Below are 27975 nucleotides of genomic sequence, written 5' to 3'. Positions count from 1 at the left end.
ACTTGTATCAAAATATTTTATTCAATGCAGCAAAAAGCATAATATTGTTTCATTTTGCTTCTTTCAAAAGGGAAGTTGATAATGCTAGCCGGAGTCTATATATACACATGTATGTCCAGAAATAATCTAAATTCATGCAGAAATTGAACAGAGTTACTCAGATCTGCAGTACTACTTCACTGAAATATTTTCCATTGCAGTTATCAAAAATTTCATCACATGCGTCCGGAGGGAGTTGGTTATTGTTATCTTTAATTGGAGACAATGGTTTTGATTTTCTACAGGATGGTAGTATTTCTGATTCCCTACAAGCAAAAAAAAAAAGTATGGTTAATAGTGGTATAGACGAGTACTAACAAAGTTTAAAGTGAATTGAATTTATTGTTAGTCTCCTTCTCAGAGCTACATTTCTACTACATACCAATAAAAATAACTCGTTGGCTGGATTTCTCTCTCTCTCCATTACCTCCCCACTATTTTTGAAAAGTAAGTCCTGCCAAAATCAGTTATCCAAGATGGGAAGAAGATATATTGCATTTGTCTCAAGTAGCTGCACACTCTTTATTACCCAGCAAGCAGGAGGTACCAGCAAAGCCAAGGAGAAACTGCTTTATGGGAAAATAATGAAGCTAGAAGGAATGAAAACTTATTCCTGAAAACTGCCTCTGAGATAAAAATTATTGCTTTAGCAGACATAGAAGAGGAATTGGTAAGAAGATAACTGGTAGTTTTGTTTTGTTCTGATCTTAAAATAATCCCTTAGAGAAATATATAAAGTAATCAAATCCATCATCTGTAGATAAATGCAAATATTAAGCCAATGGAAGAATTCTGCAATTAACAAAGCTACAACCACAGGAGATAAAAGTTTCCTTGATATATATTTTATTCCTAATCATTTAAAAAAGATTGAATTCAACAAATACCGTATATACTCGAGTATAAGCCGACCTGAGTATAAGCCGAGGCACCAATTTTTGCCACAAAAACTGGGAAAACTTATTGACCCGAGTATAAGCCGAGGTTAGAAAATGCAGTGGCTACTGGTAACTTATAAAAATGGAAACCAATAAAATTACATTAATTGAGACATGTTTTAGAATATTTATTTTAAAGAAAACCAGTAAACTAGCTCTGTAAATGTAAAAGAGGGTAAACAAATTAACAATATTAACAATAAATTAAAAAGTAAAAAAAGTAGCTCAATCAGCAACAAAGCTAAAACCTAAGAGTTAGAATCCTTCGAAACTGGATTCCTTCTCATCATTAATTGGATTTACATTATTGTTCTGTTTTTATATATGCTGTCAGCCACCCTGAGTCCTTGGAGAGGGATGGCATACAAATCCAATTAGATAGATAGATAGATAGATAGATAGATAGATAGATAGATAGATAGATAGATCTGTATCCAAAGAAGAGCTTCAGCATTAGCTGCTGTGAGGTTATCAGCATGACCTCCAACTCTGTTATTGTTGTTTGTTGATTTTGTTGTTGTTTTTGTTGTTGCTGCTATATTTTGTCCATGTCAGCCACATGGTCTACTAATGAGTCTACAGAGAGGGGCTGCATACAAATCTAATAAATAATAATAAAAATAAATAATAATAATGACAAGAAGCTAAGTTCACCAGTTTCTTCCAAAGCCAGGCTGAGCCTCCAAGATTGTAAAAGTTGAAGCCAAGTGATTGTAATTCTCACCGGCCCAGAGTTTACAATGAAGCAACCACATTTAGCTGGAGAAAAATATGAAGACTCATCTATTATGCCTTAATGATCCCTTAAGCCCTTTGTTCAAACGGGAAACTGGAATAATTGCTAAAGGAGAGAACAGGAGCCAAACTGCACCTGGTGAACCACAAACCTAATGAATGAATGGGAAATATCCATACCAGGATATACACTGTATAGGAAGGATAGAATAGAGAGAAGGGGAGGTGGAGTAGCCATTTATGTTAAAGAAACTCTAAAAACAACACTAATTCAAAATACATGTCAAGATCTAGAGACCCTCTGGATTTGCATGCAAAATAAAGACGGTTCTGTCATTAGAATTGGGGTGATCTATAGGCCTCCAGGGCAATCTGAGGAATATGACAACAAGATGGTGGATGAAATTACCCAAATGGCAGTAAAGGGAGATATTGTGGTTATGGGTGATTTCAACATGCCTGATGTTGACTGGAATATCCCCAGTGCCCTTACATGCAAAAGTAAGAATATAGTAGAGGCCTTTACAGGAGCAGCTCTGGCACAGCTGGTTAAGACACCAACTAGAGGGGAGAATATTCTAGATTTAGTTTTTACGAATGGGAATTGGGTTTCAGATGTCAAGGTGGGAGAAAATTTAGGTTGCAGTGACCATCTATGTTTGTGGTTTGATGTAAAAACTCATTGTGAGCAATCCTATAATGCAACCAAAGTATTGGATTTCAGAAAAACAAATTTTAATGCAATGGGGGAATATTTAGATAATGAATTAAAGGGGAGGGATAAAATGGCAGGAGCGAGCACCCAGTGGACTGTATTTAAAAAGGCCATCTTAAAAGCCACTGGACTGTATGTAAGACAAATAACTAAAGGTAAAAGGAAGAAGAAACCGCTATGGTTTAGCAATGATGTAAGGACTATAGTCAATGAAAAAAAGGCTGCCTATAGGAGGTATAAAGAGTCTGGAAGTATAGCTGATAGGGAGGTGTATAAAATGAGACAGAAGGAGGCGAAACAGATAATATATGCTGCTAAAGCCTCAAAAGAGGAAGAAATTGCCAAATCTCTAAAGAAGGGGGATAAAACCTTCTTCAGATATATTAGTGATAAGAAGAAGAAAAACTGCGGCATCACGAAGCTTAGTACCGGGAAAAATACATGCATTAATGGGAATAAGGAGATCGCTGACCATTTCAATAGCTACTTCTGTTCAGTTTTCTCAAAAGACACCTTACAAAATAATAGTATAGAGGGATATAGCATTGCCTCCAACTGTACGGATTCAGCTCCAGTGATCTTAGAAGCCGATGTCTTAGAAGAACTTGAACGATTAAAGATAAATAAGGCAATGGGTCCAGATGGCATCCACCCCAGAGTTCTTAAAGAACTCAGATCTGTCATTGCTACCCCCCTGACTGATTTGTTTAACCAATCCTTGTTAACAGGAGATGTTCCTGAGGATTGGAGAATGGCAAGTGTTGTGCCTATCCACAAGAAGGGCAGTAGAGAAGAAGCTGGTAACTACAGGCCAGTTAGCTTGACATCAGTTGTCGTTAAAATGATGGAGACTCTACTGAAAAAGAGGATAAATCAGCACCTAAAAAACAATAAATTATTGGACCCAAATCAGCATGGCTTTACTGAAGGCAAATCATGTCAGACTAATCTCATTGATTTCTTTGACTATGTCACAAAGGTGTTGGATGAAGGTGGTGCCGTGGATATTGCCTACCTGGACTTCAGCAAAGCCTTTGATACGGTTCCACATAAAGAGCTGATAGATAAATTAGTGAAGATTGGACTTAATCCCTGGATAGTTCAATGGATTTGCAGCTGGCTGAAGCATAGACACCAGAGGGTTGTTGTGAATGGCGAGTATTCTGAGCAGAGTCAGGTTACAAGCGGTGTGCCACAAGGGTCTGTTCTGGGTCCTATTCTTTTTAATATGTTTGTGAGTGACATAGGGGAAGGTCTGGTAGGGAAGGTTTGCCTATTTGCCGATGACTCTAAAGTGTGCAATAGGGTTGATATTCCTGGAGGCGTCGGCAATATGGTAAATGATTTAGCTTTACTAGATAAATGGTCAAAGCAATGGAAACTGCAGTTTAATGTTTCCAAATGTAAAATAATGCACTTGGGGAAAAGGAATCCTCAATCTGACTATTGTATTGGCAGTTCTGTGTTAGCAAATACTTCAAAAGAAAAGGATTTAGGCGTAGTGATTTCTGACAGTCTCAAAACGGGTGAACAGTGCAGTCAGGCAGTAGGGAAAGCAAGTAGGATGCTTGGCTGCATAGCTAGAGGTATAACAAGCAGGAAGAGGGAGATTATGATCCCGCTATATAGAATGCTGGTGAGACCACATTTGGAATACTGTGTTCAGTTCTGGAGACCTCACCTACAAAAAGATATTGACAAAATTGAACGGGTCCAAAGACGGGCTACAAGAATGGTGGAAGGTCTTAAGTATAAAACGTATCAGGAAAGACTTAATGAACTCAATCTGTATAGTCTGGAGGACAGAAGGAAAAGGGGGGACATGATCGAAACATTTAAATATATTAAAGGGTTAAATAAGGTCCAGGAGGGAAGTGTTTTTAATAGGAAAGTGAACACAAGAACAAGGGGACACAATCTGAGGTTAGTTGGGGGAAAGATCAAAAGCAACATGAGAAAATATTATTTTACTGAAAGAGTAGTAGATCCTTGGAACAAACTTCCAGCAGACGTGGTAGATAAATCCACAGTAACTGAATTTAAACATGCCTGGGATAAACATATATCCATCCTAAGATAAAATACAGAAAATAGTATAAGGGCAGACTAGATGGACCATGGGGTCTTTTTCTGCCGTCAGACTTCTATGTTTCTAAACACGTGCGGTGCAGTTTTGGCAAGGTGGATTTTTTCCGACAGGCTGGTCTCCTGGATGTACGGCTTCGACGGGCTATTTTAAATGACGAAATGACAGAGAACTTGTCTTTCGAAACACCGTGAAGCGGCTGTGGGAAGGGTGAGTTGCCTCCTTTCCCCGGCACCAGCAAAGTTGCCAGCCAACTGCTCCGACGGCGTGCGAGAGGGGAAAAGCCGGTGAGGTCGGGGGGGGGGATTCCTGCTTCATGAGTCCCCCCCCCCCGACCTCACCAGCTTCGCATTGTCTTTTCCCCTCTCGCACGCCGTCGGAGCAGTTGGCTGGCAACTTTGTTGGACCCGGGGAAGGGAAGGTAGCTGCCCTACCCTTCCCACAGCCGCGTCACTTGGAGCCCCCTTTTACTTCCCTCTTGGAGCTCCTGTCGGCATCTTGCAGCTGCCTTCCCTTCTCCGGGTCCAGCAAAGTTGCCAGCCAACTGCTCCGACGGCGTGCGAGAGAGGAACAGACAATGCGAAGCTGGTGTGGTCGGGGGTGGGGGACTCATGAAGCAGGAATCCCCTCCCCCCTGACTTCCCATCATCTGTTCCTCTCTCGCACGCCGTTGGAGCAGTTGGCTGGCAACTGTGCTGGACCCGGAGAAGGGAAGGCAGCTGCAAGATGCCGACAGGAGCTCCAAGAGGGAAGTAAAAGGGGGCTCCAAGTGACGCGGCTGTGGGAAGGGTAGGGCAGCTGCGTGCAAGGAGAAAAAGGCGAGGGGAAGCCGGCGAGGTGGAGGGGGGGGAGAGAGAAAGGGCGCATGCAGGCACCCTCTCTCTCTTCTTCCCCGCGACTGCCCCGATGGTGTGCAAGGGGGAAAAGGCGAGGGGAAGCCGGCAAGGAGGGGGGGGGAGAGACAGAAAGGGCGCATGCAGGCACCCTCTCTCTCTTCTTCCCCGCGACTGCCCCGATGGCGTGCGAGGGGAAAAAGGCGAGGGGAAGCCGGCAAGGTGGGGGGGGGGGACTCGTGAAGCAGGAATCCACCCCCCGACCTCACCATCGCCTTTTCCCCCTCTCGCACGCCATTGGAGCAGTTGGCTGGCGCCTTTGCTGGAGCCAGGGAAGGGAAGGCACCTGCAAGAAGACAGAAGCTCCAGCTGTAAGAGCAAAGGCAAAGGGCTGGCGTCTTTGCTAGAGCTGGGGAGGAGGCAACTGCCCCACTCTTGCCACAGCCGCTTCGGTTGGAGCGCCCTTTGCCGCCGCACTTTGCCCTTTCCCACACCTGCCCAAGCCAGCAATGTCTGACAGGCTCCCGCGGTGCGCCCTCTTGTGGTGATCCGGCGCTCTCTTGTGGTGACCCGAGTATAAGCCGAGGTCAGGTTTTTCAGCCCATTTTTGGGGCTGAAAAACTCGGCTTATACTCGAGTATATACGGTACTCCTAAAATTAGAAGCAGAATGAATTATCTTAAACAGTTACATTTCCCCTTCCCTCTCCCTTTAAAATGAGCCATTCTTGGCAGCCTCCATCAGTAGACAAACTTAATTCTTTTTCGATTCAAATGGTTACTTTAAGGACTATAAATGTACTATTCTGTAGAAAAGACATTAAGCTAATGTCATGTTTTAGGACCATATATTGTTTCATCAATACTTCCCTTTCCCACAGAACACTGAAATAAAACAAATGCATATTTAGATTAAAAGAGATTCACCTTTTGAACTGGAAGCTCTTCCAGAGATCATTAATTTTCACCTGCAGTCCTGACTTGTTTTCAGCATCATGGTGTTTTTTCTTTATGCTTGTTATTTTCTTGCTTAAGCCACTAACTTTGGCAGGCATCAGTAATTTATGTTTTGCCACCATAGGAGATTTTAGAGAATTAGTTCTACATAATGCGGGAATCTGAAGAGAGAAAGTAAAAAAATGCTTTTGTTTCAGTGAAGTCTTATAAATTGTCCCTAGTAAAGAGTGGGATCCTTGGTGCTCTCTGACCTAGGTGATTTCCTTGCAGACATTTCATTACCAAACTAGGTAATATCATCAGTACAGGCACATTACCAAGTTTGGCAATGAAACCACTGCAAGAAAACCTCCTCGTTCAGAGAGCATCAAGGACTTGACAATTACTAAAAACATTTTTATGGTTGAACATGCATATTATTTCCAAGCACTTAAAGACTGGATTTGTATAGCACACTTAACTCTAATCCCAAATTAGCAACACAAAATGGATTTTCATTTGATGCTGCATTGAAACAAACTGGGTTAGTGGGAGAGCATGATTCATATAACATGCTGAGAAAATAGTCGGGCTTCTTACAATATAATAACCAGAAACAATTCTGTTTAATCTAATTATTATGTAAACTCACCCCAAAGTATTTTTGAAAGTTTCACCTGTATTAAAATCTATGAATAATGTGTGTGCACGTATACACACACACACACACACACACAGAGGGAGAGAGAGAGAGAGAACGCCAAGCTATTTTTTGCAATGTTAATCACTATTAAAACACACTGAAAACAACGTAATAATCCAAATTATATTATTGTTAACATACAAATACAATTACACAAATGGTTAATATACACATAGCTCAAAAATGAGGAAAAAGAAGTAACTAACCACAAGATGTCAGTATAATTCTGAAGAATATAAAGAAGTATCAACTAATGGCATTTTGAGGATCCTGTAGGCAAAGCTTATTAAAAATGATTTACAGCAGAGAATTAAAACCCAACAATTCACCAAAAGAAAAACTAAAATAACATATATCAACCATTGCAAACTTTTCAGTGTATCATGAGGCTTCACTGCTCAGTATTCATGCCAAACTACTTACGTTTAAAATAAAGGTGAAAAAAGATAGAGCCCAAAGTCTGAAGCTCATGTCAAATAGCTCAGTTGTAGTTTTAGCTATTTGAAAAGAGGCCTACATCACTTGCAAGAAGCTATTGCAGCCCTAACACGAGCAATGTGACAACCCTCTGTTGTCCTTATGATCAGATAAGTTGCTAAGCGACAAATTTATTAAGCGAGTTTTGCCCCATTTTACAATAATTCTTGCCACTTTTTGAACGTGAATCACTGAAGTAGTTAGGTTTGTAACAAGGTTGTTAAGTCAATCTGGCTTCCGCATGGAGTTTGTTTGTCAGAAGATCGCAAAAGGGGATCACATGATCCTGAGGCGCTGCGACTGTCATAAATATGAGTCAATGGCCAAGCATCTGAATTTTGATCATATGACCATGGAAATGCTGCAAGGGACGTAAGTATGAAAAACTGTTGTTAAGTCACATTTTTCAGTGCTGTTGTAACTTCAAACAGTACACTAATTAAACTGCTATAAATCAAGTACCTGTACTTTCTAAGTACAGTGATACTTCGTCTTACAAACCCCTCGTCATACAAACTTTTCGAGATACAAACCCGGGATTTAAGATTTTTTTGCCTCTTCTTCCAAACTATTTTCACCTTACAGACCCAAGCAGCCGCCACTGGGATGCCTTGCCTCCAGACTTCTGTTGCCAGTGAAGCGCGTTTTTGCGCTGCTGGGATTCTCCTGAGGCTCCCCTCCATGGGAAACACCACCTCTGGACTTCCATGTTTTTGCGATGCTGCAGGGGAATCTCAGCAGCACAAAAACGGTCACTTTGCTGGCAATGGAAGTTTGGAAGTGGGGTTTCTCAACGACGAGAGCCTTAGCGAAATCGCAGCATCACAAAAACACGGAAGTCCAGAGGTGGGATTTCGAGGACTTCCATGTTTTTGCGATGCTGTAATTTCGCTGAGGCTTCCCTCGCTGGGAAACCCCACCTCCGGACTTCCATTGCCAGCAAAGCACCTGTTTTTGCACTGCTGGTATTCCCCTGGTGGGACTCCCCTGCAGCATCACAAAAACACGGAAGTCCAGAGGTAAGGTTTCCCATGGAGGGGAGCCTCAGGGGAATCCCAGCAGCGCAAAAACGGGGTGAGTTTTGGGCTTGCATGCATTAATAGCTTTTCCATTGATTCCTATGGGAAACATTGTTTCGTCTTACAAACCTTTCACCTTATAAACCTCGTCCTGGAACCAATTAAGTTCGTAAGACGAGGTATCACTGTACTAGGAATAGCTCTGAGGCAACAAGGGGAGAACAGACGTAATATTTTAGTTATATCACAGGATGGTGGTGATCATAAGTAATATCTAAAATGTTATAATTAATCCATACATGTTAAAACAGATAGTGTCTGCAAGACATACTTTAGTACTTAGATAGAAAACAAGAACTAGAAATGAAAAAGAGGAAAAAGATATACCATATTTTGGGAAGCTGTGCTCTTATTATCTCTACATTCTGAAAACGGAAGGATCTGAGAATTCAGATTATCATCTGTTTCTGGACTGCTGTCAGCTCCCTGCCATTAAAAAAAGACAGGCATTATTTTACCTTAAATGTGAACGCCGTGTTATTTTAAAAAGTAAATTGGCTGAAGCTATGCCGAAATGAAGTACAATAAAAGTTATTTTTTTAACAGTTAATCCAGCATATTCTTTAAAAGTGAATTTAGAGTTAATTTAGATAACTAGCAAAGTGACACAACAATTATAATCCTGTAACAACTTTCATGAAAGCTAGCCCTGTTAAAACCCATGGTGATATAGATTGGAATGCCTGTTAGAAAATGAAGATATCTCATAGCGTAATATGTTCTGACATCTAACAGTTAATCAAATTAAAACGTATTAGTTTACAGCAATAAACAGACATCAGGCAGTCAGTTTAATAAACAGGAGTTATTTTATAAACGGGGAGCCAGATGTGTAACTATTGCAACAAATAGGAACAGATTTGGACAATCCCTCAAGAGTGCCATGATAATTTAATAAACTGCTTAACTAAAACATAGAATAATCTTACTTTGACAGGAGTAGCATTTTTCTTGGTCACTGGGGATTTTTCTGAAGTATCCACCTCGCTTTGCAACAGCTTGTCAAGATTCTGTTCTGATGAACACTGCAGTTCTTTTAGAGGTGATGTCTCTTCATCAGACTCTTTACTTGCTGGTGAAGTTATTTGTGAGCCAGTCACACTATAGTCTTTCCCTGTGTCTTTACTGGGTCTTTGATACTGCTTTAGCAGTGCTATGCTTTGTGATAGGCTAGGAATCAAGGATTTTTCTGCAAAGCTTCTAGACCAAGTGAAACAGCTGGACTGTCCTACCCCAGGTGGGGTTGAGAAGGTTCTTTCTATTTCTCCAGTCTGCGATGAACAGGGACTGTGGTCTTCTGTTACTTTATTTATTTCCTTAGTTGGACTATCAGCCTCATGGTCCTGTAGAGGCTGGTCAGTTTTATTCTTTGATATAGTCTCAGGCACATCTCCAATGTTGCAGAAAAACCTAACATTCATTGAGCGAGTGCAGGAAGAAATGAGAGATTAGATTAAAAGTTGTGTGCATTAATCTAATCGTGTTAAAATGTTACAGTTTTACTGAAAAAAGAAAATTATGAACATATGTTAATATTATGAATATATGCTGAAATAATTAGAAATTAGTGAAATATAATAACCTCTAGAGTCTAGACCAGGGGTAGGCAAACTTCTCAAATTTGTGGACTTCAACTCCCAGAATTCCTGAGCCAATCATGCTAGAAGAACCAATTTTGCCAACGCCTGGTCTACACCTATGCTTTCTTACTGCTCTTAATAGTTTTACTTAAATGTCAAAACACGCTAGTTAATATATGTTTTCATATTTTAAAAAATCCATGCATCAGATGATGCACATATAACACAGGTTCTGAAGGCATGAAAGTCATGTCATTCAACCAGAAAGCCTGATGAATCAAATAAATAGTTTGAACACATTGCAACATAAGTGCGTATCTACTTTGTCATAATTGCATTCTAACTAGAATCTTTGAGGTCCAGAACACTGAAACATGCTTTCTAAGTTCATTATACAGTAGAACCTCTGATCACAAATGCTTCTGATATTGATCAAATCAGATTCCGACTAAAAAATTTTTCGCAGCCGATTTTCCCTTCTGCACCATTTTTTTTTTTATAAGCACCAAATTTCCAAAATTAGGTTCAGGTCACGACCAAATCGGTTTGCAACTTAAGTTATGGAGCGAAATATGGTCGTGACCAGAGATTCTACTGTATTCTATAGTGAAATAATAATAAATAGCTTTACACGAACCTATTAGTGCTTGGTGACATAGCCTTTGTTTAATAACAACAACAACAACAACAACAAAAATGTTTTTTTCATGCCAAAAAAATATAAGACCAGATAGGGGAAAATAAACATTTTTTTTTAAAACTAAAATTGCAATAAAAAAAAAAAATTCAAATGGTAGTAAAAATGTCTAATGTTTGTGGGTTAAAACAAGAAATGTGCTTCATCAAATGAATGATTAATGGCAAACTACTAAAGGGCTGCACTGTTTTTCCTTAGTAACTTTGTTACTCAGTCCTGCAAAAATAAATACATTTGAGGAAGTGGCATGCAAACTTGTATTTGGCAGTGAGCAAGGAAGATACAAAAAGGAGGCTTAAATTAACTGCACATTTTGATAGTTCATTGATTACATAGTAGATGTAGAACTGTTGGGTAGGCAAAAGCTAGGGATCGAATGATGGGAGCTTGTTCACATAGTCCTCAAACTATAATCCAACACAGAATATTTAGAATAATCTCAGTTGAGTGGTGTTGTGAGTACTTCTTATCTACCTCAGGTCAAGTCTGATTCTGAAGAGGATGAACCAGCCCCCTTTGAGTACTTTGGGCCAGGGGCTGCCAGAGTAAGCTGAGAGTGAGGCAGAAAGTTACTGGTGAGAGCCTGAGGGGGCTGATGTGACATTGGGAGATTGGTCTCTGTCAGACAGTGGGGAAGACATGTTAGTAGAAAATAGTTGGATTAACCCTCACTATAGAAGAATGGCAAGAAGACGAGAGGAGATCCATATTAAAAGGTACTAATTCATAGCCTTGGATCTTTAAGCTGTGATGTCACTTCCAGGCAATATAAAGGGAGGGGTTGTTGGAAATGGGGGCATGGATCACCAACGTTCATTCCATGGAATAGACGAACATAAGAACATAAGAAGAACCATGTTGAATCAGGCCAAAGCCCATCGAGTCCAGCACTCTTTGTCACACAGTGGCCCACCAATTGTCCATGGGGATCTTGAGCAGAAAGAGAAGGCAAAATGGTACTCAAGGGAATCCTGCCTGTCTCAACCAACATACAGGTGACATCCATTTCAATAACCACTGATACACTTGGCCTCCATGAATCTGTCTAATCTTGCCTTGAAACTATCAAGGCTGGCAGCTGTCACGACTTCTTCTGGAAGTGAATTCCATAAACCAACGACCCTTTGGGTGAATAAATATTTCCCTTTATTTGTCCTCGTTTTCTTACCTATGAGCTTTAGGGAGTGCCCCATCATCCTAGTATTGTGTGATAAAGTAAAAGAATTTTTCTCTATCCACCTTTTCTATCCCATGCATGATTTTATACACTTCGATCAAGTCACCCCTTAAATGCCATCTTTCAAGGCAGAGAAATTGAGGTGTGCGTGAAAAGAAGTTCTGAAAGCATGATCTCTGCCTCAAAGAGACAATCTGTGCTGGAGTGTGGTGTTAGCAAATGTTTGGTGAGCTAATGCATATGCTTTGAGTAATGAACGGGTGTTATCTAAGGAATGTAGATAGAGACTGAGGTGGCGAACTTCCCAGAATCCAGATCAAAGCAGGCTCAAAATGAGATAGAATCTGCTTCTATGCTAAAGAGTGATTTTTATCACTAAGAAGTGATTTTTCCGGAGATTGGAATTTATCGGAAGCCCGCAAGCAGAACAGGAGGTGCCTCAGAAGAAATCAAAGTAAAATCTTGCTCGTATAAAGTTGAATTGTATTTGTACTACCATCAAGCAGCAGCAACCTTTGTTTATGTAATTTTTAAAATGTGCTTTTGAAAAAAAAATTCCTGAGGTGCTTATGGCTACATCCTCATCATTAGCCCTCCTTTGCTTAATCAGCTTCTCTTTGGCAATTTGTAATTTAAATGCTTTAACATTTAAGTCCATAATAATAACCGCATATCTAGATTCTTAGAAGGGCTGAAGACGTTAATCAGATAGACCCGACATGTCATTTTTTGACTTGTCAAGCAATCAGGTGTTCCTAAGGCTCTAATTGTATAGACCAGAGGTAGGCAAAGTTGGCTTTTCTATGACATCACCATCATCATCATTATTATTATTAATTAGATTTGTATGCCGCCCTTCTCCGAAGACTCAGGGTGACTTGTGGACTTCAACTCCCAGAATTCCTGAGCTAGCATGATTGGCTCAGGAATTCTGGGAGTTGAAGTCCACAAATCATAGAAGAGCCAACTTTGCCTACCCCTGGTATAGACTAATGTTTTTCAACTTTGTGGACTTCAATTCCCAGAATTCCCCAGTTTACTGGCTAGAGAATTTTGGGAGTTGTAATCCACACACCTTAAAGTTGCCAAGGTAGAGAAATACTGGTGTAGTTAATTCAATTCCTAGAATTCTCAGCCAGCACAATCTCACCTAGAGAGCTCTCTATTGAATAAAGTAGCTGTGATATTAATTATATTTGTTAATATATTGTGTAGTCTTGATTTGACTATCTGATTCTACTGATAGTATTTAAGGTTTTTTTTAAAAATATTTTTTTAAAAAATAATTGAAATTACAGGAATGCAATTTAAAGAAGCATACCTGCTTCTGGTTCCTGGAACAACCACTGCACCATTGTTTTCATTCTCCTTCCGAAAAATAGTGGCAAATTTATTTCTAAGCCTGGGCTGAACACAAGAATTGTCCTTATTTTTGCATGAGTCCTGGGAAGCACAGACTTCACTAAAAAGTTGCTGGTTCTTGTCACATTTTTCCGTTTTGGTTTTTTTCGAGTTTGAAAAATACTGGCTTAACAGCTCTTCTTCTGATGCTTCTTCTAAATATATAAAAGATGAATTAAGTTCAATTATACTGGATCTACATCAGCATTTTTATTAGATTGATATTAATAGAATAGACAAATATTAAAGCTGTATATTAGTTTACCCCGAAAGAGAAAAATAAAATAAAAAAGTTAAAAAGAAATAAACAGATTGTGGTTTTTTTTAAACATAAGTGTTCTGTTAAAAATACCTTTTGGTGATATATAGAAAAATATATAAGGAATTAAGAAAGATGCTATGAGTAAATGCTTATTTTTTTTCCTAACCATTGTATTGAGCATTCAAGATTTACGTGCTAAAGAAAAAATTAGATTACCGGTAAGACTTTGGTGTGTGTGTGTGTGTGTGTGTGTGTGTGTGTGTGTGTGTAAAATGTGTATTTTTAAAAATGTAGCAATCCTACCATGCCTTGGTCTTTTTGCCACTAGCATTTTGCTAGGAAGTTTGAGTCCTTTTGAGTTAATTAGCTGCTCAACTCCTCGGGTAGTGGATTTCTCTAGCAAAGGTGTTGAATTTGTGACATTTTTTGCAGTAAGACAGGGTTTGTAGTCCCTGCTCCAAATACTGTTTAAATAGAATGACTTCTCGTAACTGACATCCCAGTTGCGGCTTCTTGGTAATACAGGCTATACCAAAAAGGCAGAAAGAAAAACATAAAGTTATATTACTCAATTTCTCTAAATTACACTGAAGTTAATTTAATACTAGTTTAGAGTTTTCTCAATCATGTTTTGGTACCTTGCCGTTAGACACTGAACAAAGGGAACCTAGGACAGTGATCAAGCCTATTGAAAAGATTGACTGTTGCAATCTTTTCAATTTATATATGCCTTAGTACCTTTCTGATTGGGAACCTCTTGAATTACAGCTCCTATTTTTGAAAGTAGGAATAATTGTCCTACTCCAAATCTCTGACATTATGCTAATGTTCCATGATTTCTGAAAAATCACAAAAAAAGGCATCACATAAGGCCCAAATCAAAATAATAAAATTCTCCAATGAGACTATTTTAAAAAGAGGGGACCATAGCAAGGCTTTTCAGCAGAGCATCTATAAAATTTCCTTTCCTAAAAGTTATTGACAACCAACAAATCTAAGTGTATAGTTAACAAGCAAGTCCTGTCACTCCAAATCACATAAAATATTTAGCACAGAGGGTACTTATGCCTAAAGAAACTCAACAAAGACTAATTTTGTAGTGTCTCCAAGTAGTTGTTAATTAATATATCATCTAAAATTGTAGTTTTGATACAGGTTTTTAGTATAATACCATCATGGCATAAAATGGCAAATCATGGCATAAAATGTGTAACTCTGAGTCCCACGACAGTGGGCGGCATAGAAGTCGAATAAAACAAACAAACAAACAACTCTATATACTTCACATTTATATAAGCCGAGGTTCAAAGTCAAGCAAAAACAAAAGGACAAAATTATTCTCAACAGGGTTAGGATTAATATATTTTTTTAGATATAAAATATTACCTTCGATACGTCAGGATCATAGTCATCAGTTTTCTCCATTGTGAAAATATCTTTATTTCCAAGTGCAATTTGAAAAGCAGTCCTATCGTCAAAGTATCTAAATGAATCGATCTCAGAAAAAGTACCACTTTTAATTTTATGGAGTTCAGAACTCTGCACAGTTCACCCAGAAATGTTCATGTAGTTTTACAACATATGAAAAACAAACCTCAGCCTTTGTTTTAAGTAGATATAAACGTAAATAACTTAATAGCTAGCTGAGGGATTAAGACTGCATATAACTTAATCCCAACTTCATTTTCCTGGAGGTTTCATTGAGATTATGAAATGGCAGTCCTCATACAATGGTTTATATTATTTGGAAAAAACATTATTATTTATTCAAGCTTAATACTATTCCGAAGGGGATCAACATAAGCCAAATCAAATCTAAATAGCAATTGGTCTAGAAACAATTCTCTTTTTGCAATAGCAGTGCTTAAGGGTTTTACCAACTGACATAGAAACAACTTGATGGTCGCCTTTTTATGCCCTCTACGTATATTACATTTTTATTTGATAAAGGATACTTTCCAGCATAAAGTAAAGTTTCTGGATCAATATCATCTTCATAAGCATTCAAAGGAACAAGTTTTCTTCTGACTGGGTCAAAAACCAACTGATAGAGGAAAGTATTATTAGCACGAATAAATCCTTGTATGTATTCTTCAGACACTGAAATATTCATTTTTAAATACTGTCCCATTTTTCCAATGATCTGTCGGAAAAGTAAACAGGGCTCATGAGTAATAGCAAACACAAGTGCTTAGCTTATAGATAATCCCTTTAGTCACATTAGGGGACAATTTCCATAATCATCTGTCCTCCTATCATATCATTCCCTAATGATCTTGGAAACAGCTGTTCAGAAAGAAAGTTAATATCCAGGCCAATACCTTTTTGAATCTACATACCAGTGCTTTGGATTTTGCATGAAGAAAATCTAGAACATCTGGGTTATGATAAAGGTTATTTTCTAACGCAGAGAGTATCTTAAACACAGGACTGCTTCTCTTTTTTTAAATATAGGGGCAATTATAAAATACACAACTGCCTCTAGGGTGAAAGAGAACACTCCTTCTCTTCCAATTACAAAACTGTTAAAGTATAAGAAGTCTAAATTTAATTCAAGCCAACATGCACAGATCAAAAACAAAATAAGAAAATAGTAGGGCTTCTCTTCAAGAATAATTCAGAAGTGTTCCAATATCATGTGAGCACAGCTTCTTTCTGCTATTCAGTAAAATAGAGAGCAGGCCTAAAAAAGCAGTATCACTGATTTTGAGGTGCCCAATATAAAAATGAAAACAAACCAGAGCTGTATGAGGTTGGAAAACTTGCTATGTGAAAAGTGGTACATCCCGAGAAGTAGGAAACACATTTATCTTTGCAGAAAAGACCATCCTCGAAGTCTAACCTAATATCCAGATCTCTCAGTGAGGAAAAGATACATGAGCAAACATGCATACTAACATATTTAGTACAGGGGTATCAAACTCATGTCAATACGTTGGCATCACATGATGTATTGTGACTTTCTCCTCCCTCCTGCTAAAATGGGGGCAGGCGTGGCGAGCACACGACACATCCAGCCCAGAGGTCGCAAGTTTGACACCCCTGAGTTATTAGGAAAATTAGGATGTGTCACATTTTTCAATTTCCAAACATTAGGGGTGCTCAAAAGTTATGACATGACTTGGAAATTGTAAAGATATTTTGGTTACTTTCATATAATTTAGATATGCTTGCTAAGTAACTACATAAATATCATAACTTTTCAACATTTTGTTTCATTTGTAGATCATCTGGGCTTCTGGCTATTTAACATGCAAATTTTGCCAAGTTCAGAGCACAACAAAGATTTTTTTCTTGATCAATAGATCTGTAATCTCGCTTGTCAACAAAAACAATGGTCATAGTCTTCTAATTCCTTTCCATCATTCATTCTATGGTTACTTAGGTTCATATTCTGAGTTCCCCATGAGAAACATTGTTAAAAGCATTGGGAATTAACAATAGAAGAAAGAAGATGCTTTCTGAATAAGAGTTCTGAAGCTTGGATCGCTTGTCCCTCAATGAATCCTGATGTTAGATTAGACAACTTTTAGTTGTCAATATTAGACAACTTTTTCCGCAGTCCACTGGGCAAATTTAAATCCAATCCATTACTTCTCTTGTATGGAAGTTCCTTGAAAGGGTTACCTAAATTAGATGATTTCAGATTAGCCTTTGGAAGCATGATGGCCTCTTTTTAAATGGGAAGATAATATAGATTGAGTTGTTACAGAGGAAGAAATAAAAACTGATTTCCAGTATAGAGACTGAGCTGGGAGTCAAGGTTCTTTAAAATTGACTGACTTGCATTCTGATTTATTTTGCATAACTTGCATATTATTGTTAGTTGTTACACTGCTTGGATAAGCCCATCTACCCCATTCCAATCCCCATAATAAACTGCACTGAGAGATTGTGATTATTTTGAGATGCTGGGGCACAAACCCAATTTACTGCATCTCTAGAAAATGATACCTGCCATGCTCAGTTACCTGAATACTGGAGGAAATAAATTGGATGCATTTCTAAATAAGAAGGTTTACCCTGAGAATGGGACACTTTTTGTCATAACAATCTCTTTGAAACACACAAGCAATGTTAACCCCTTTTACTGGGCCATGAGCCAATGTGTAATATAATGTTGTTTCTGGTTTTTAAGGGGAAATGTAGCACAAATATAAATGATAGGAGGGAATATTTAATTTGATTCAGAATCTTTAACAGGCACTCTGTGTGTGTGTGTGTGTGTGTGTATCTGTGTGTGTGTGTGTGTGTGTGTGTGTGTGTGTGTGAGAGAGAGAGAGAGAGAGAGAGAGAGAGAGAGAGAGAGAGAGAGAGAGAGAGAGAGAGAGAGAGACTAAGAACAAAAATACATATTTCATTTGACTTTGTTGGCACTGCACACAAGAAAATATAATGGGTGAAGTAAAGTTAGTTCCAGATCTGAACAAAACACTTCATATGTCATTATGTTAATGCCTATTATCCGGTGACAAGAAACAAGTAGATGACACTGTTTTGACTAATCTTGAATTTGCTGTGAAAGCCAAAGACCTTCACTAATTATTACCCAACACAAACAACCATCCGCCTGTCTTACAGATCATCACATATTGTTGAGTCAAATTCCGAAACGTTTTAAGTCAATAGCCTAAGTATCCAATAAATATAAAATACACCCATCCCAACTTAATGACTTATACTGAGTTAGATTGCATGCACAGCAACAGGGACATCCGTCATGGAAGACCTTGAACTCTTCAGAGGAAAATTTTTAGCTGCTAATTGCGCAACACAACACGTATGAGTTGTAGGAGGGAGGGAAGGTGCTTTAGAGCGTGTGAGAATATGCATGTAGCTTCTATCTGCCACATCTTTTCCTGGAATTGTGTTGCTATAAAACGATTCAGCTGCCTAAGAAATTACCAACAAGTGCAACCTACTTATCATCCAAGCCTCTTGGTCCCTTTGCATCCAAAGTTCTGCCAGCCTGTGACAAATACATTTATCAATTGTAGCTACAGATTCTCCTGTAGAATCATAGCATCCAGGGTTATGGAGAAAAAGTAGCCTCCTCAGTTTAATGAGCTGCTTCTCCTATTTTAGGGGCCCTGATGAGAAAGTGGAAAAATTAGGCCTTGTTTATTTGAACTATGTGTTTATGACACCTGGCCTATAAGTACAGTAATACCTTGTCGTACGAACCTAATTGGTTCCTGGGGGAGGTTCATAAGGCGAAATGTTTGTAAGACGAAACATTGTTTCCCATAGGAAACAATGTAAAATGAATTAATGCGTGCAACGAAAAAAACCCTGCAAAAAAAAACGCTGCCGCCTGGCTGTCGCCTTTTGAAACAGCCGGGGGGCTTCTCGGCGGCCTCCCAAACGCTGAACCCAGAAGTTCGGGTTTGGCGTTCGGGTTCAGGAGGACGCTGAGAAGCCCCCCCGGCTGTTTCAAAAGGTGACAGCTGGGCGGCGCGGCTTCTCGGCCGCCTCCCGAACCCGAACTTTTGCCGAACGTCCGGGTTCGGCATTTGGAAGGCCGCTGAAAAGCCCCGCCGCCTGGCTGTCGTCTTTTGAAACAGCCGAGGGGCTTCTCGGCGGCCTCCCGAATGCCGAACCCGGAAGTTTGGGTTTGGCGTCCGGGTTCAGGAGGACGCTGAGAAGCCCCCCAGCTGTTTCAAAAAGCAACAGCCGGGCGGCAGGGCTTCTCGGCGGTGGCGGGTTCATAAGATGGAAAAAGTTCGTAAGAAGAGGCAAAAAATTTCCGAACCCCAGGTTCGTATCTCGGGTTGTTCGTACGGCAAGGGGTTCGTATCATGAGGTACCACTGTACTCTGAAAAGGCAGAAATACACCTATTATCTAAGATGCTTTTATACCAAGGAATGCTGGTAGGTAACAAGCTGTGTTGCAGATGATGCTGAACTACAGCTTCTAGCAGGTATTGAACTATAGCTCTATCCTGTATCTCTAATTATAAGAGATACAGGATACAGCTATAGTTCAATAGGAGCCACAGGTTGCCCACTCCTGCCGAACAACTTATGGCCAATTAAGATGGCAAATTAACCAGCATAAACCCTCCCTGAATAACTTGGTCTTGGTAACAGCTAGAATACATAAAGGAAGGTCTGCTGAAGTCAAAACTCATGTGGTAGTAATTAAAAGTGTGGGTAGAAAGCTCTTAGGCAGAGACTTGGTGGCACTTTAAGGGTTAAACAATTGGTTTAACCCTTCCCACTATCTAACCACTTTCACTTTTTACCTTGAGTGCTTCCTTCCTTTCTAATGCATTGTCTACTCAGAACCAAGAACAGTACAGTTACTTTTACCATCATGAGCCAAGTGAGAAAACTAGGTTTTGAAAATGTTAGCATGAGATGAAATTTAAAATATGATTCTGAAACATTTTGAAATTCTAGAGCAGATTTTTCTCATTATCCAGAGATTTTTCAAGATGGAAAGAACACATTACCTTTATAATATCGGGGTTATTGGCTATCTTTAACAGTTTGCAAGACTTGCCTAAGCCAATACCATGAATGGATGGAAGGTAGTCACAACCAGAAAGAATACACATGTAGCGGAATTTCTCTTCTGTAAACACATCCCCAAGCTGTTTGCACATTCCGAAGCGAGCTTGATCAATTTCTAAGCCATTTCCAAATTTGTCAATTTTAAGAAACACCTTGAAATGAAAACAAAATCACGAATGAATATATATATTCAAGGAACATCCACAAGATATATCACCAGCATCAAAATGGTAGGTAGGATCAGGTGTTCTGGGTGGAGGCCCCGTTTCCTCCCAGGAGATTCCTAGAGATGTCCCACAGAGGCTTCTCCCTGGTTTTTTCGGCCCTGTTTCCTTCCAGGAAATTCCTAGAGAGGCCCCATGGAGGCTTCTCCCCTCCTTTTCCAGCCCTGTTTCCTCCCAGGAGATTCCTAGAGAGGCCCTACAGAGGCTTTTCCCCACCTTTTCCGGCCCTGTTTCCTCCCAGGAGATTCCTAGAGGCCCCACGGAGGCTTCTCCCTGCCTTTTCATGTTACAGTTTCGGAGGCTCCAGTTTGTAAGTGGAAAATGGTTCTTGAGAAGAGGCAAAAAAATCTTGAACACCCGGTCCTTATCTAGAAAAGTTTGTAAGTAGAAGTACCACTGTACTATGTATTCTATACTATACTACATAGTATACAATAATGTGGATGTCTCATACCACAGATGGCAGAAGGAGGGCTAAGAACAAAAATACACATCTCATGTGTATGGGTCACAGTTTTTACTAGAAAAACTATTTACATATTTTTGATGTAAGGAAACTTTAAGAAAATTGATGCAAGGCTGTGGAAGATTTTATAGTTGGAACAAATATAAAAATACAGTCCCATTGTACAATGTTATTTTAATTTTAAGCCTAACGAGAAATTAAGTACATGGCAATTAGCAGAACATTCTATTTTACATGCCTTTATCACAAATACGTCAAAGTTCAGGACAGAGATGATGTGTAAAGTAGTGGCAAAGTCCAGAGTTTTATTCTCACTTCTGCCACCCACTCCCTAAATGTTCTTAATAAATTATGCTTATACATAAGTCACCCACCTTATTGTAAAGATAACATCAACATTGAATATTTCAAAGGCACACACATATATATTTATATGCACAGGTGTTCATATGCAGGCACACACATGCACAAATTTTGATTTCTCTTTAGAAATAATAAGTTTTGGATCTAAGTATATGAAAGAAAATTTCTCCCTGATATGATCCATGCTCGTTTGTATAAATGGCTCCACTGCCAATTTCTAAACCATATTGCTAGTTCTTTTCAGGCTGGTTATTCAAATCTGCCTTAATTAATTGAAGATTAACATTTTGCTATATTTAACGCTGGCAAGGGAAGGTAATGCAAAGATAGGTGTGAAGATCCTGCACTGGACCAAACAGGATCAGAGAGTGATTTTCCATGTAAACTTCCTACCTTTTTGCATCCAAAAGCAAGGAGATCAGAATCCTCCGTAATTATAGCTTGGACCATGCCAGCTTTGTTTAGATAAGCTAATTGAGCATCAGCTTCATAAGGCGCAACAAGACAATCTATTCCTTTGGCTCGAGCAGCCTGCAAACAAACAAACAAAAATAATGCAACATTGGAAATGCTCAGCATACCACACATTAACCTAGAAAACTATAATAAATGAACAATTCACCTGCTAGATACAACTTGAATAGTGCGAATGGGATTCTGGAAAATTAGCATTTGAGTTTAGAACAGAGAATAGTAGTTCTCCAGGACTCTAATCGCAATATTCAAGTTGTATTCAAGTGGAACTTTCTATAATCTAATCTAATCTAATCTAATGAAATCTAGCTGATTTGCATCATTTTCTTGAATTACTCTCTATACAAGTAGTCTTCAATTTACAAGCACAATTGAGCCTGATATTTCTGTGGCTAAGTGAAACATGCTCCGTGCTAGGTGAGTTTTGCTCCATTTCCTGCTACAAAGTGAATCATTGTAGTTGTTAAGTTGGTGACCCAGTTATTAAGTGAATCTGGCTTTCCAATTGACTTTGCTTGTCAGAAGGCGCCAAATGGGGATCACGTGATCTTGGGACACTGCAAGCGTCATAAATGTTAGTTGCCAAGCATCTGAATTTTGATCATGTGACTGTGGGGAAGCTGCATTTGGTTGTAAGTGTGAAAAATAGTCATAAGTCACTTTTTTCAGTGCCGTTAATTTCAAATAGTTGTAAGCTGAAGACTATAATTTTCTAGTTCTAGAACCAGCTTGTACTATTTAGTTACAGAAATATTTTTTTCCCAAAGACTTGGTCCATAGAAACTTGCGGAGGGGACATACACTTCCTTACTGGTCTAACCCATATGGGACTGGGGGGGGGGGGGAGAAGTAAAGGAGAAATGAAAAGGCTGTTATCAATTGCCAGTCTTGTAAACCTAAATACACTTCCAGTTCTAAAAGAACCCAGTCATATGCCACTAAAGGTTACCATAAAATAAGCACAATTCATTGTTTTGCTCTAAGCTAAGTTATGCAAGCTTAATATTGATAGCAAAGGCAAATCACGGAATGTGAAATTCATAGTAGGGAACCTACTAGTATAAACACTTACTTTAATCACTTCACAAGCCATTGCGTGTGTAACATTAATGCTGCGAGCAAAGCATTCTCTTGCTTCTGATAATTTCCCTTCACGGAGCAGCTGTTTCCCTTTTAGGAGATTTGTTTGTCGTTTTCTTCAAAATAACATAACAAATACATTGTCTCACATTCATAACAATAAAATATTGTGCTATTCTCCCCGAAAATATCCTTACATTGTTGAGATTTACTGTATAAAAGCTTAAGAATAAGATATAAAAGATAACAATAATCAACAATATAAAGCCCAGTAATAATGTTCTTTGCTATTGTCATTAGCATATGGCATTGTTACATTAGCCAGACCATAATTCTATTTCAGAGTAAGAGTTTATGAGCTCTGTTGTTGGACAAAGTGCACCATGGAAGGGCTTTGTACCAGAAAGAAAGATGAGTGGCTTCTCCTGCAGCAGCATCCACAGCCCCTTATGGAGTCGCCTCGTAAATAAACGCCACAATTGGGAAGGTTCGGAGTGGGCAGGAATTGGACTACCTGAATGGAGCACCAACTTGTCCCCCCCAACAATGTGGTACTTGTTTATCTACTCACACAGAAGAGGCTTTCGAACTGTTTGGTAAACAGAAACTGAGGTGAGTGATGGGAGCTCAGCCTGACATGAAGTTCTAAGATTTGAACTGTTGGAGCAGAGACCCTCTCTAGTGTCATTAAAGCCACTGAGTCACCACAGTTCTTGTTCATTGCTATTACTTAATAATAGTAGGGAGATACCTACATATTTCCCAACTCATAGAGAATATCTTGGGTATTTTCTCTCTCTCTGTAATCCCCAATCAGATCCAGTTCATTTTGATCTCAATCTTTCTTTTGCTGATTTGCCCCTTCTTACTGAATTTGATCCAGCTTTGTTTTTGAAGTATTATTCTGCTAGGAAACAGAATCTAAATTTCTTTCCAATATTCTGTTGCATTGGAAATATTTAAAAAAGGAACACCCCCAGCTTCTTAGTACAGTATACTCAAACATAACTTACTCCCTTCTTGTTTTTTCAACTTCCTTTTTTGAAGGCAGAGTGCATCCATCAAATACCAGAATTGGTTTAACTCCAAATGATAAAAGCATATCAACAAGTTTCATGCAATAAACAACATATCTGTGAAAAGAAACACCAGCCTCATAAATTTGTCATGACATCTTGAAACATAACATATCGTTTGCATAACAAGGCCAACTTCTGCTTGCAACAACAGAACTGCCATTAGATTAGGGTAGCAACATGATCAGCCACGGTTGCAGTTTATATCAATGTAGCTAAATCTATATTTTGTGCCTAGTCAACTACTTAGCTTACAGAAGTAAATGAAGAATGACATCTGACTTAATTAACTGTAGTAAACACATCATACAAGAGAAAAATATTTCATTTTGTATATTAAATTAAGAAAAGAATATGGATTAAAAAGGATTATCTTCTTTTCCAAATATTTTTTTACTTTGGACTGCAATCCTATGCAACAACTATTCATAACTATTTACTATTATTATTTTTAAATGGTTTTTAAGAAATCCTTTGTTTAAATTTTTCACAAGCAATTAATATGAAAAGAAATTAAGTTATTTCTCTGAGTTCATACATTTAGCAACATACTTAATATGCTCCTCTTTCTCATCTTTCTTATTGATGGAATACATTGATGGGCAGCTTTTATGCAAATTTGAAAATGAGACTTTCCTGTACAGTGAACTCTATTTCAAATTTAGGATTAAAATTCACAGCCTATCAGCTTCAGAAGCAGCCATCAAATCCATTCAAATGCTTAAAAGGGTTATATGATTGTGCCCCTTCAACCCATATGCACCTGCCATTTCTAATTGAAGCACTGTTTGTGCCCAAAATTTGGTCATAAAATGATAGGGTTTTTTTTTTGCTACCACAATTTTTGGCATGAAAACGCATAAATAAGCATGAAAACTTAAAGTGGTGCAAAAAATGATTAATTTCTACCTAGCTGATAAGAATAGTTAAAAGCATATCACTGAACTTTGGCAGCAAAACCAACAAAGTTGGAAACATGAATTTTCATGTGAAATGCTAAAATGCAGAAATATCCTGCTTTAAGTACCCCCAAATCTTTGAAAATCGGTGATGTCACAAAAAACCCTTCTGCAGCCTTCCAGTTGACCTAGAAGCCTGTTAAAGCCCGAAGGCTAAAAATGGTTAAAGGCACACCCACCACATCAGTAACTACTGTATTTTACACACTCTATCAGTCAAATAGTTTTGCACATACTGGTCAGTGGCTTCTCCTTTTGCAAGCTTTTCTGCACATGCATAGGCTCCTTTGTGCAGCCAGCAATAAGTGTCTACAGCAACTACTTGTCCTTTGTACTTCTTTACATGAGTAGGTTCAGCTGCCTCTTTGATAAACTGGAGCAACCCTTGGATTCCCATTGTATCGTATCAGTTGAATTCTGCAAGCAAAATAAAGAAACACAAAGACAACTGATTCATAATTGTTCCTGAGCTAGGCCAGGAAACTTTACAACACACATTGATAAGATTTCAAAAGTGGCAATAGACCTCGAGTTGTCAATAAAATAATATTTATAATATTAGTAACTGGTAACTAGTATGTTGTAGCATGCAACAACAAAACTTGAATTCAAATTCATTTGTATTGAGAATTTGTTTTGGTGCATGAGGATTTTTCTGACATTAGAATAAACTTTCAGGAATAGATTATCGGTGCAAGAAATATTCTCATCTCTAGTTCCTACCTTTCTCTCTTTTCATGCTCTCCAAAAATCCATAAAATCCTTTGATCTAATATAGTATGGAGGGGGAAAAATCAGCAGTAACACAACATCTAAGGAAAAAGTGACAGCTATTCACTTTATTTGGAAAGTTACTGAATTCAATTTTTATTTCAAAGGTTGCTTTTCCCTTGCTTCCCATTCTTATTCCATTAATGCCTAGTCCTAGAATAATCCTATGCAAGTTTAAACGAAATCTTTAAAACAATAGAAATGGCCAGTACTTTCATAGGAAGGTGAAGGGGAGGGAAAAATGTTTAACAGAAAAATAAATTATTTCCTTTAAAACAGCAGATCTCTGCAAGTCAAGTTTTAAGCAGGACTGCAAATTCCGAACCAGCAATCCACACGTTAAGTGGCACTGAAAACAAAGGGTTTAATATAAGACTTTACAATACTACCCAAAAAAAATTGCAAAGTTTTTTTCTTTTCTTTTTGTTCCTCCGTCCATTCTTACTCGCGCCAACTAATTTAAAAGGATAACCCGCGCTTAATCACTTGGCACGCAATCGGGGGAAAAGACAAAGCCGCAACGTGTTTGTGTTTTAATTAAATTTACTTAAACTTAATTGTGTTTTAAAGGTCGAAAATACCATCGGGAGACGATCTCACTTTCCCTTTATGGTAGGGACGCTATCTCGTCCAGCTTCTGAAGCTGGGAAACCCCAAAGCTCGGGAATGAAAAATATAGTCCCCCGCTCCGCCCTGCGCCCCGGTACCTGATGCAGGAGCGCAACTGCTTGGATCGGGGCAGCACCGAACCGTCACCCGGCGACCGACACTTTTCGGCCATTCGGCAAAAACCAACGCAGCGCGCGACGATTTCGACCCGCGCGCGCTTTACAGAAGCCCCACCTCGACCCCGCCCTCCTCGCGAGAGCGAGGGAAAATCGTGGGACCCGATGGAGACCACAACGCCCAGCATGCCGCGCGGTCAAAGGAGTTCTTAAAGAGGAGCCTCGCCTTGGTGCTCGCCGCTCGGCATCTTGGGCGTTGTAGTACAAGCGTTTTTCTTTGCGCGAGGCTAGATTTTGCCGGGGCGACTGTTTGTTGCTACTGGAATGGTTGTTTTCTTTTGTGGTATACGCGTTGGGATAGAACAATAAATGAATAAATTAAATGCAGTCGTCACGTTAATAGAGTCCTTGAGTTGGGCGGCATGTAAATTAGATTAATAAATAAATAAAATAGGTTGGAATGGCTGCAGTCTAGTTTAGTTCATGGCTTATCATGTGTGAACGTTGGCAGTTGGACTGATTCAGCAAAGAAACATTAATTTAGCAAGTTGTGCAAAAGATGTGGTGGATCTATGGATAGATTATATTGATCTGATCGTTATTTTATCAATATTGTCATTTTGTGACAATCTTTAGTATCACTGTGCCATCTAGAGTCTGGTTTGATGGGGCAGTACAATAGAGGAATCTCATAAATAAGCACCCTTCTAGTATGTATGTATGTATGTATGTATGTATGTATGTATGTATGTATGTATGTATGTATGTATGTATGTATGTATTTAACCTGGGTGGCTAACAAAATATTAAAAAACCATTAAAAAACAATTTAAAAAAACCCCTTAATAAAGCATCCGCACTTATTGTGGCTGTATCTAAAAGGTGTATCATTTGCCCAACGAATGTATTAAATTTGTTTGTTTGTTTGTTTATTTATTTATTTAGCCAGTCAAGTACGTATTGATAGTATACATAGATATAACACTGTTTATATACATCAGATGACTAAATAAAAGGGAAACAGTAGGACAGTGGATGGTAGGCATGCTGGTGCACATGCACACCCCTTACTGATCTCTTAGGAAGCGAGTGAGGTCAACAGTGGACAGTCTTAAAGGTAAAGTTTTGGGGGTTTAGTGACGAAATTACAGAATCAGGTAGTGAGTACCAGGCATTAACTACTCGGTTGCTGAAGTTGTATTTTCTACAGTCTTGGCAAGCTCCAGGATCCAGAAAATCTGGGTGCCTAAATTGGTTAATTGGATAAAGTCCATTGATTCCTGGTTGATTCCCAATAAATGCATAGATCAGTGCTTGTTGTGCTGATGTATTTGCAGAAACAACCCAATAATTCTTTAAAGGAAAACCCAATACAGTAATATCTTTAATTCTGTCCATCCAATTTAGCATTTCTCTACCCTTTCTATCTTCCTCAACCTTATCCAGCAACTAGTGAAGTATATGTCAAAGAATGTGAATTTCTTTACACTATTGCTTCAGTGGAAGTCTTTAATTAGTCTAAAATCTATTTACCGTATATTGTTGGGTGGGTTTTGGGTTTTTTTGAAGTTTATGGTACTCTTTATAACAATATCCAAATTCCTTTTCATCTTTCTTTTGAGTTTTTTAAATGTTAATCTCTGCACATTTTCCCAGTATCTTT

At 38.7% G+C, this 27975-nt stretch overlaps 1 protein-coding gene across 2 annotated transcripts; it reads right to left on the bottom strand.

Moving 5' to 3' along the window:
* Positions 1–2: 2 nt before the first annotated feature.
* Positions 3–26495, bottom strand: EXO1 (exonuclease 1). 2 transcript variants are annotated; one of them, XM_070734026.1, is made up of 15 exons: positions 26295–26390; positions 25540–25628; positions 25053–25233; positions 23795–23914; positions 22774–22897; positions 21621–21758; positions 20114–20326; positions 15613–15800; positions 15044–15140; positions 13961–14183; positions 13316–13550; positions 9470–9950; positions 8868–8966; positions 6273–6463; positions 3–305 (listed from the first exon to the last, which is right to left on the bottom strand). In XM_070734026.1, exons 3-15 carry the CDS (start codon positions 25211–25213, stop codon positions 158–160), a joined length of 2418 nt encoding a protein of 805 aa, XP_070590127.1. In that variant the 5' UTR covers positions 25214–25233; positions 25540–25628; positions 26295–26390; the 3' UTR covers positions 3–157. The 2 variants fall into 2 exon arrangements, with proteins under 2 accessions (XP_070590127.1, XP_070590126.1); XM_070734025.1 differs by lacking the exon at positions 25540–25628 and having other exon boundaries at positions 26295–26495.
* Positions 26496–27975: the final 1480 nt, after the last annotated feature.

This window comes from Erythrolamprus reginae, chromosome 1 (assembly GCF_031021105.1).
Source record: "Erythrolamprus reginae isolate rEryReg1 chromosome 1, rEryReg1.hap1, whole genome shotgun sequence".
NCBI classification, from domain to species: domain Eukaryota; kingdom Metazoa; phylum Chordata; class Lepidosauria; order Squamata; family Dipsadidae; genus Erythrolamprus; species Erythrolamprus reginae.
The sequence above is the reverse complement of the archived record's forward strand: the minus strand, read 5'-3'. Positions and strand labels throughout refer to the sequence as shown.

Bases quoted from the DNA above. Each gene is read 5' to 3' on its own strand.
- EXO1 (XM_070734025.1), bottom strand. From the start codon at position 25,213: ATGGGAATCCAAGGGTTGCTCCAGTTTATCAAAGAGGCAGCTGAACCT. The intron at 9,951-13,315 runs GTATGCTTCTTT...AATGAATGTTAG, and splicing joins GTTCCAGGAACCAGAAGCAG to GTTTTTCTGCAACATTGGAG. The intron at 6,464-8,867 runs GTATATCTTTTT...TTCTCTCTTCAG, and splicing joins GCACAGCTTCCCAAAATATG to ATTCCCGCATTATGTAGAAC.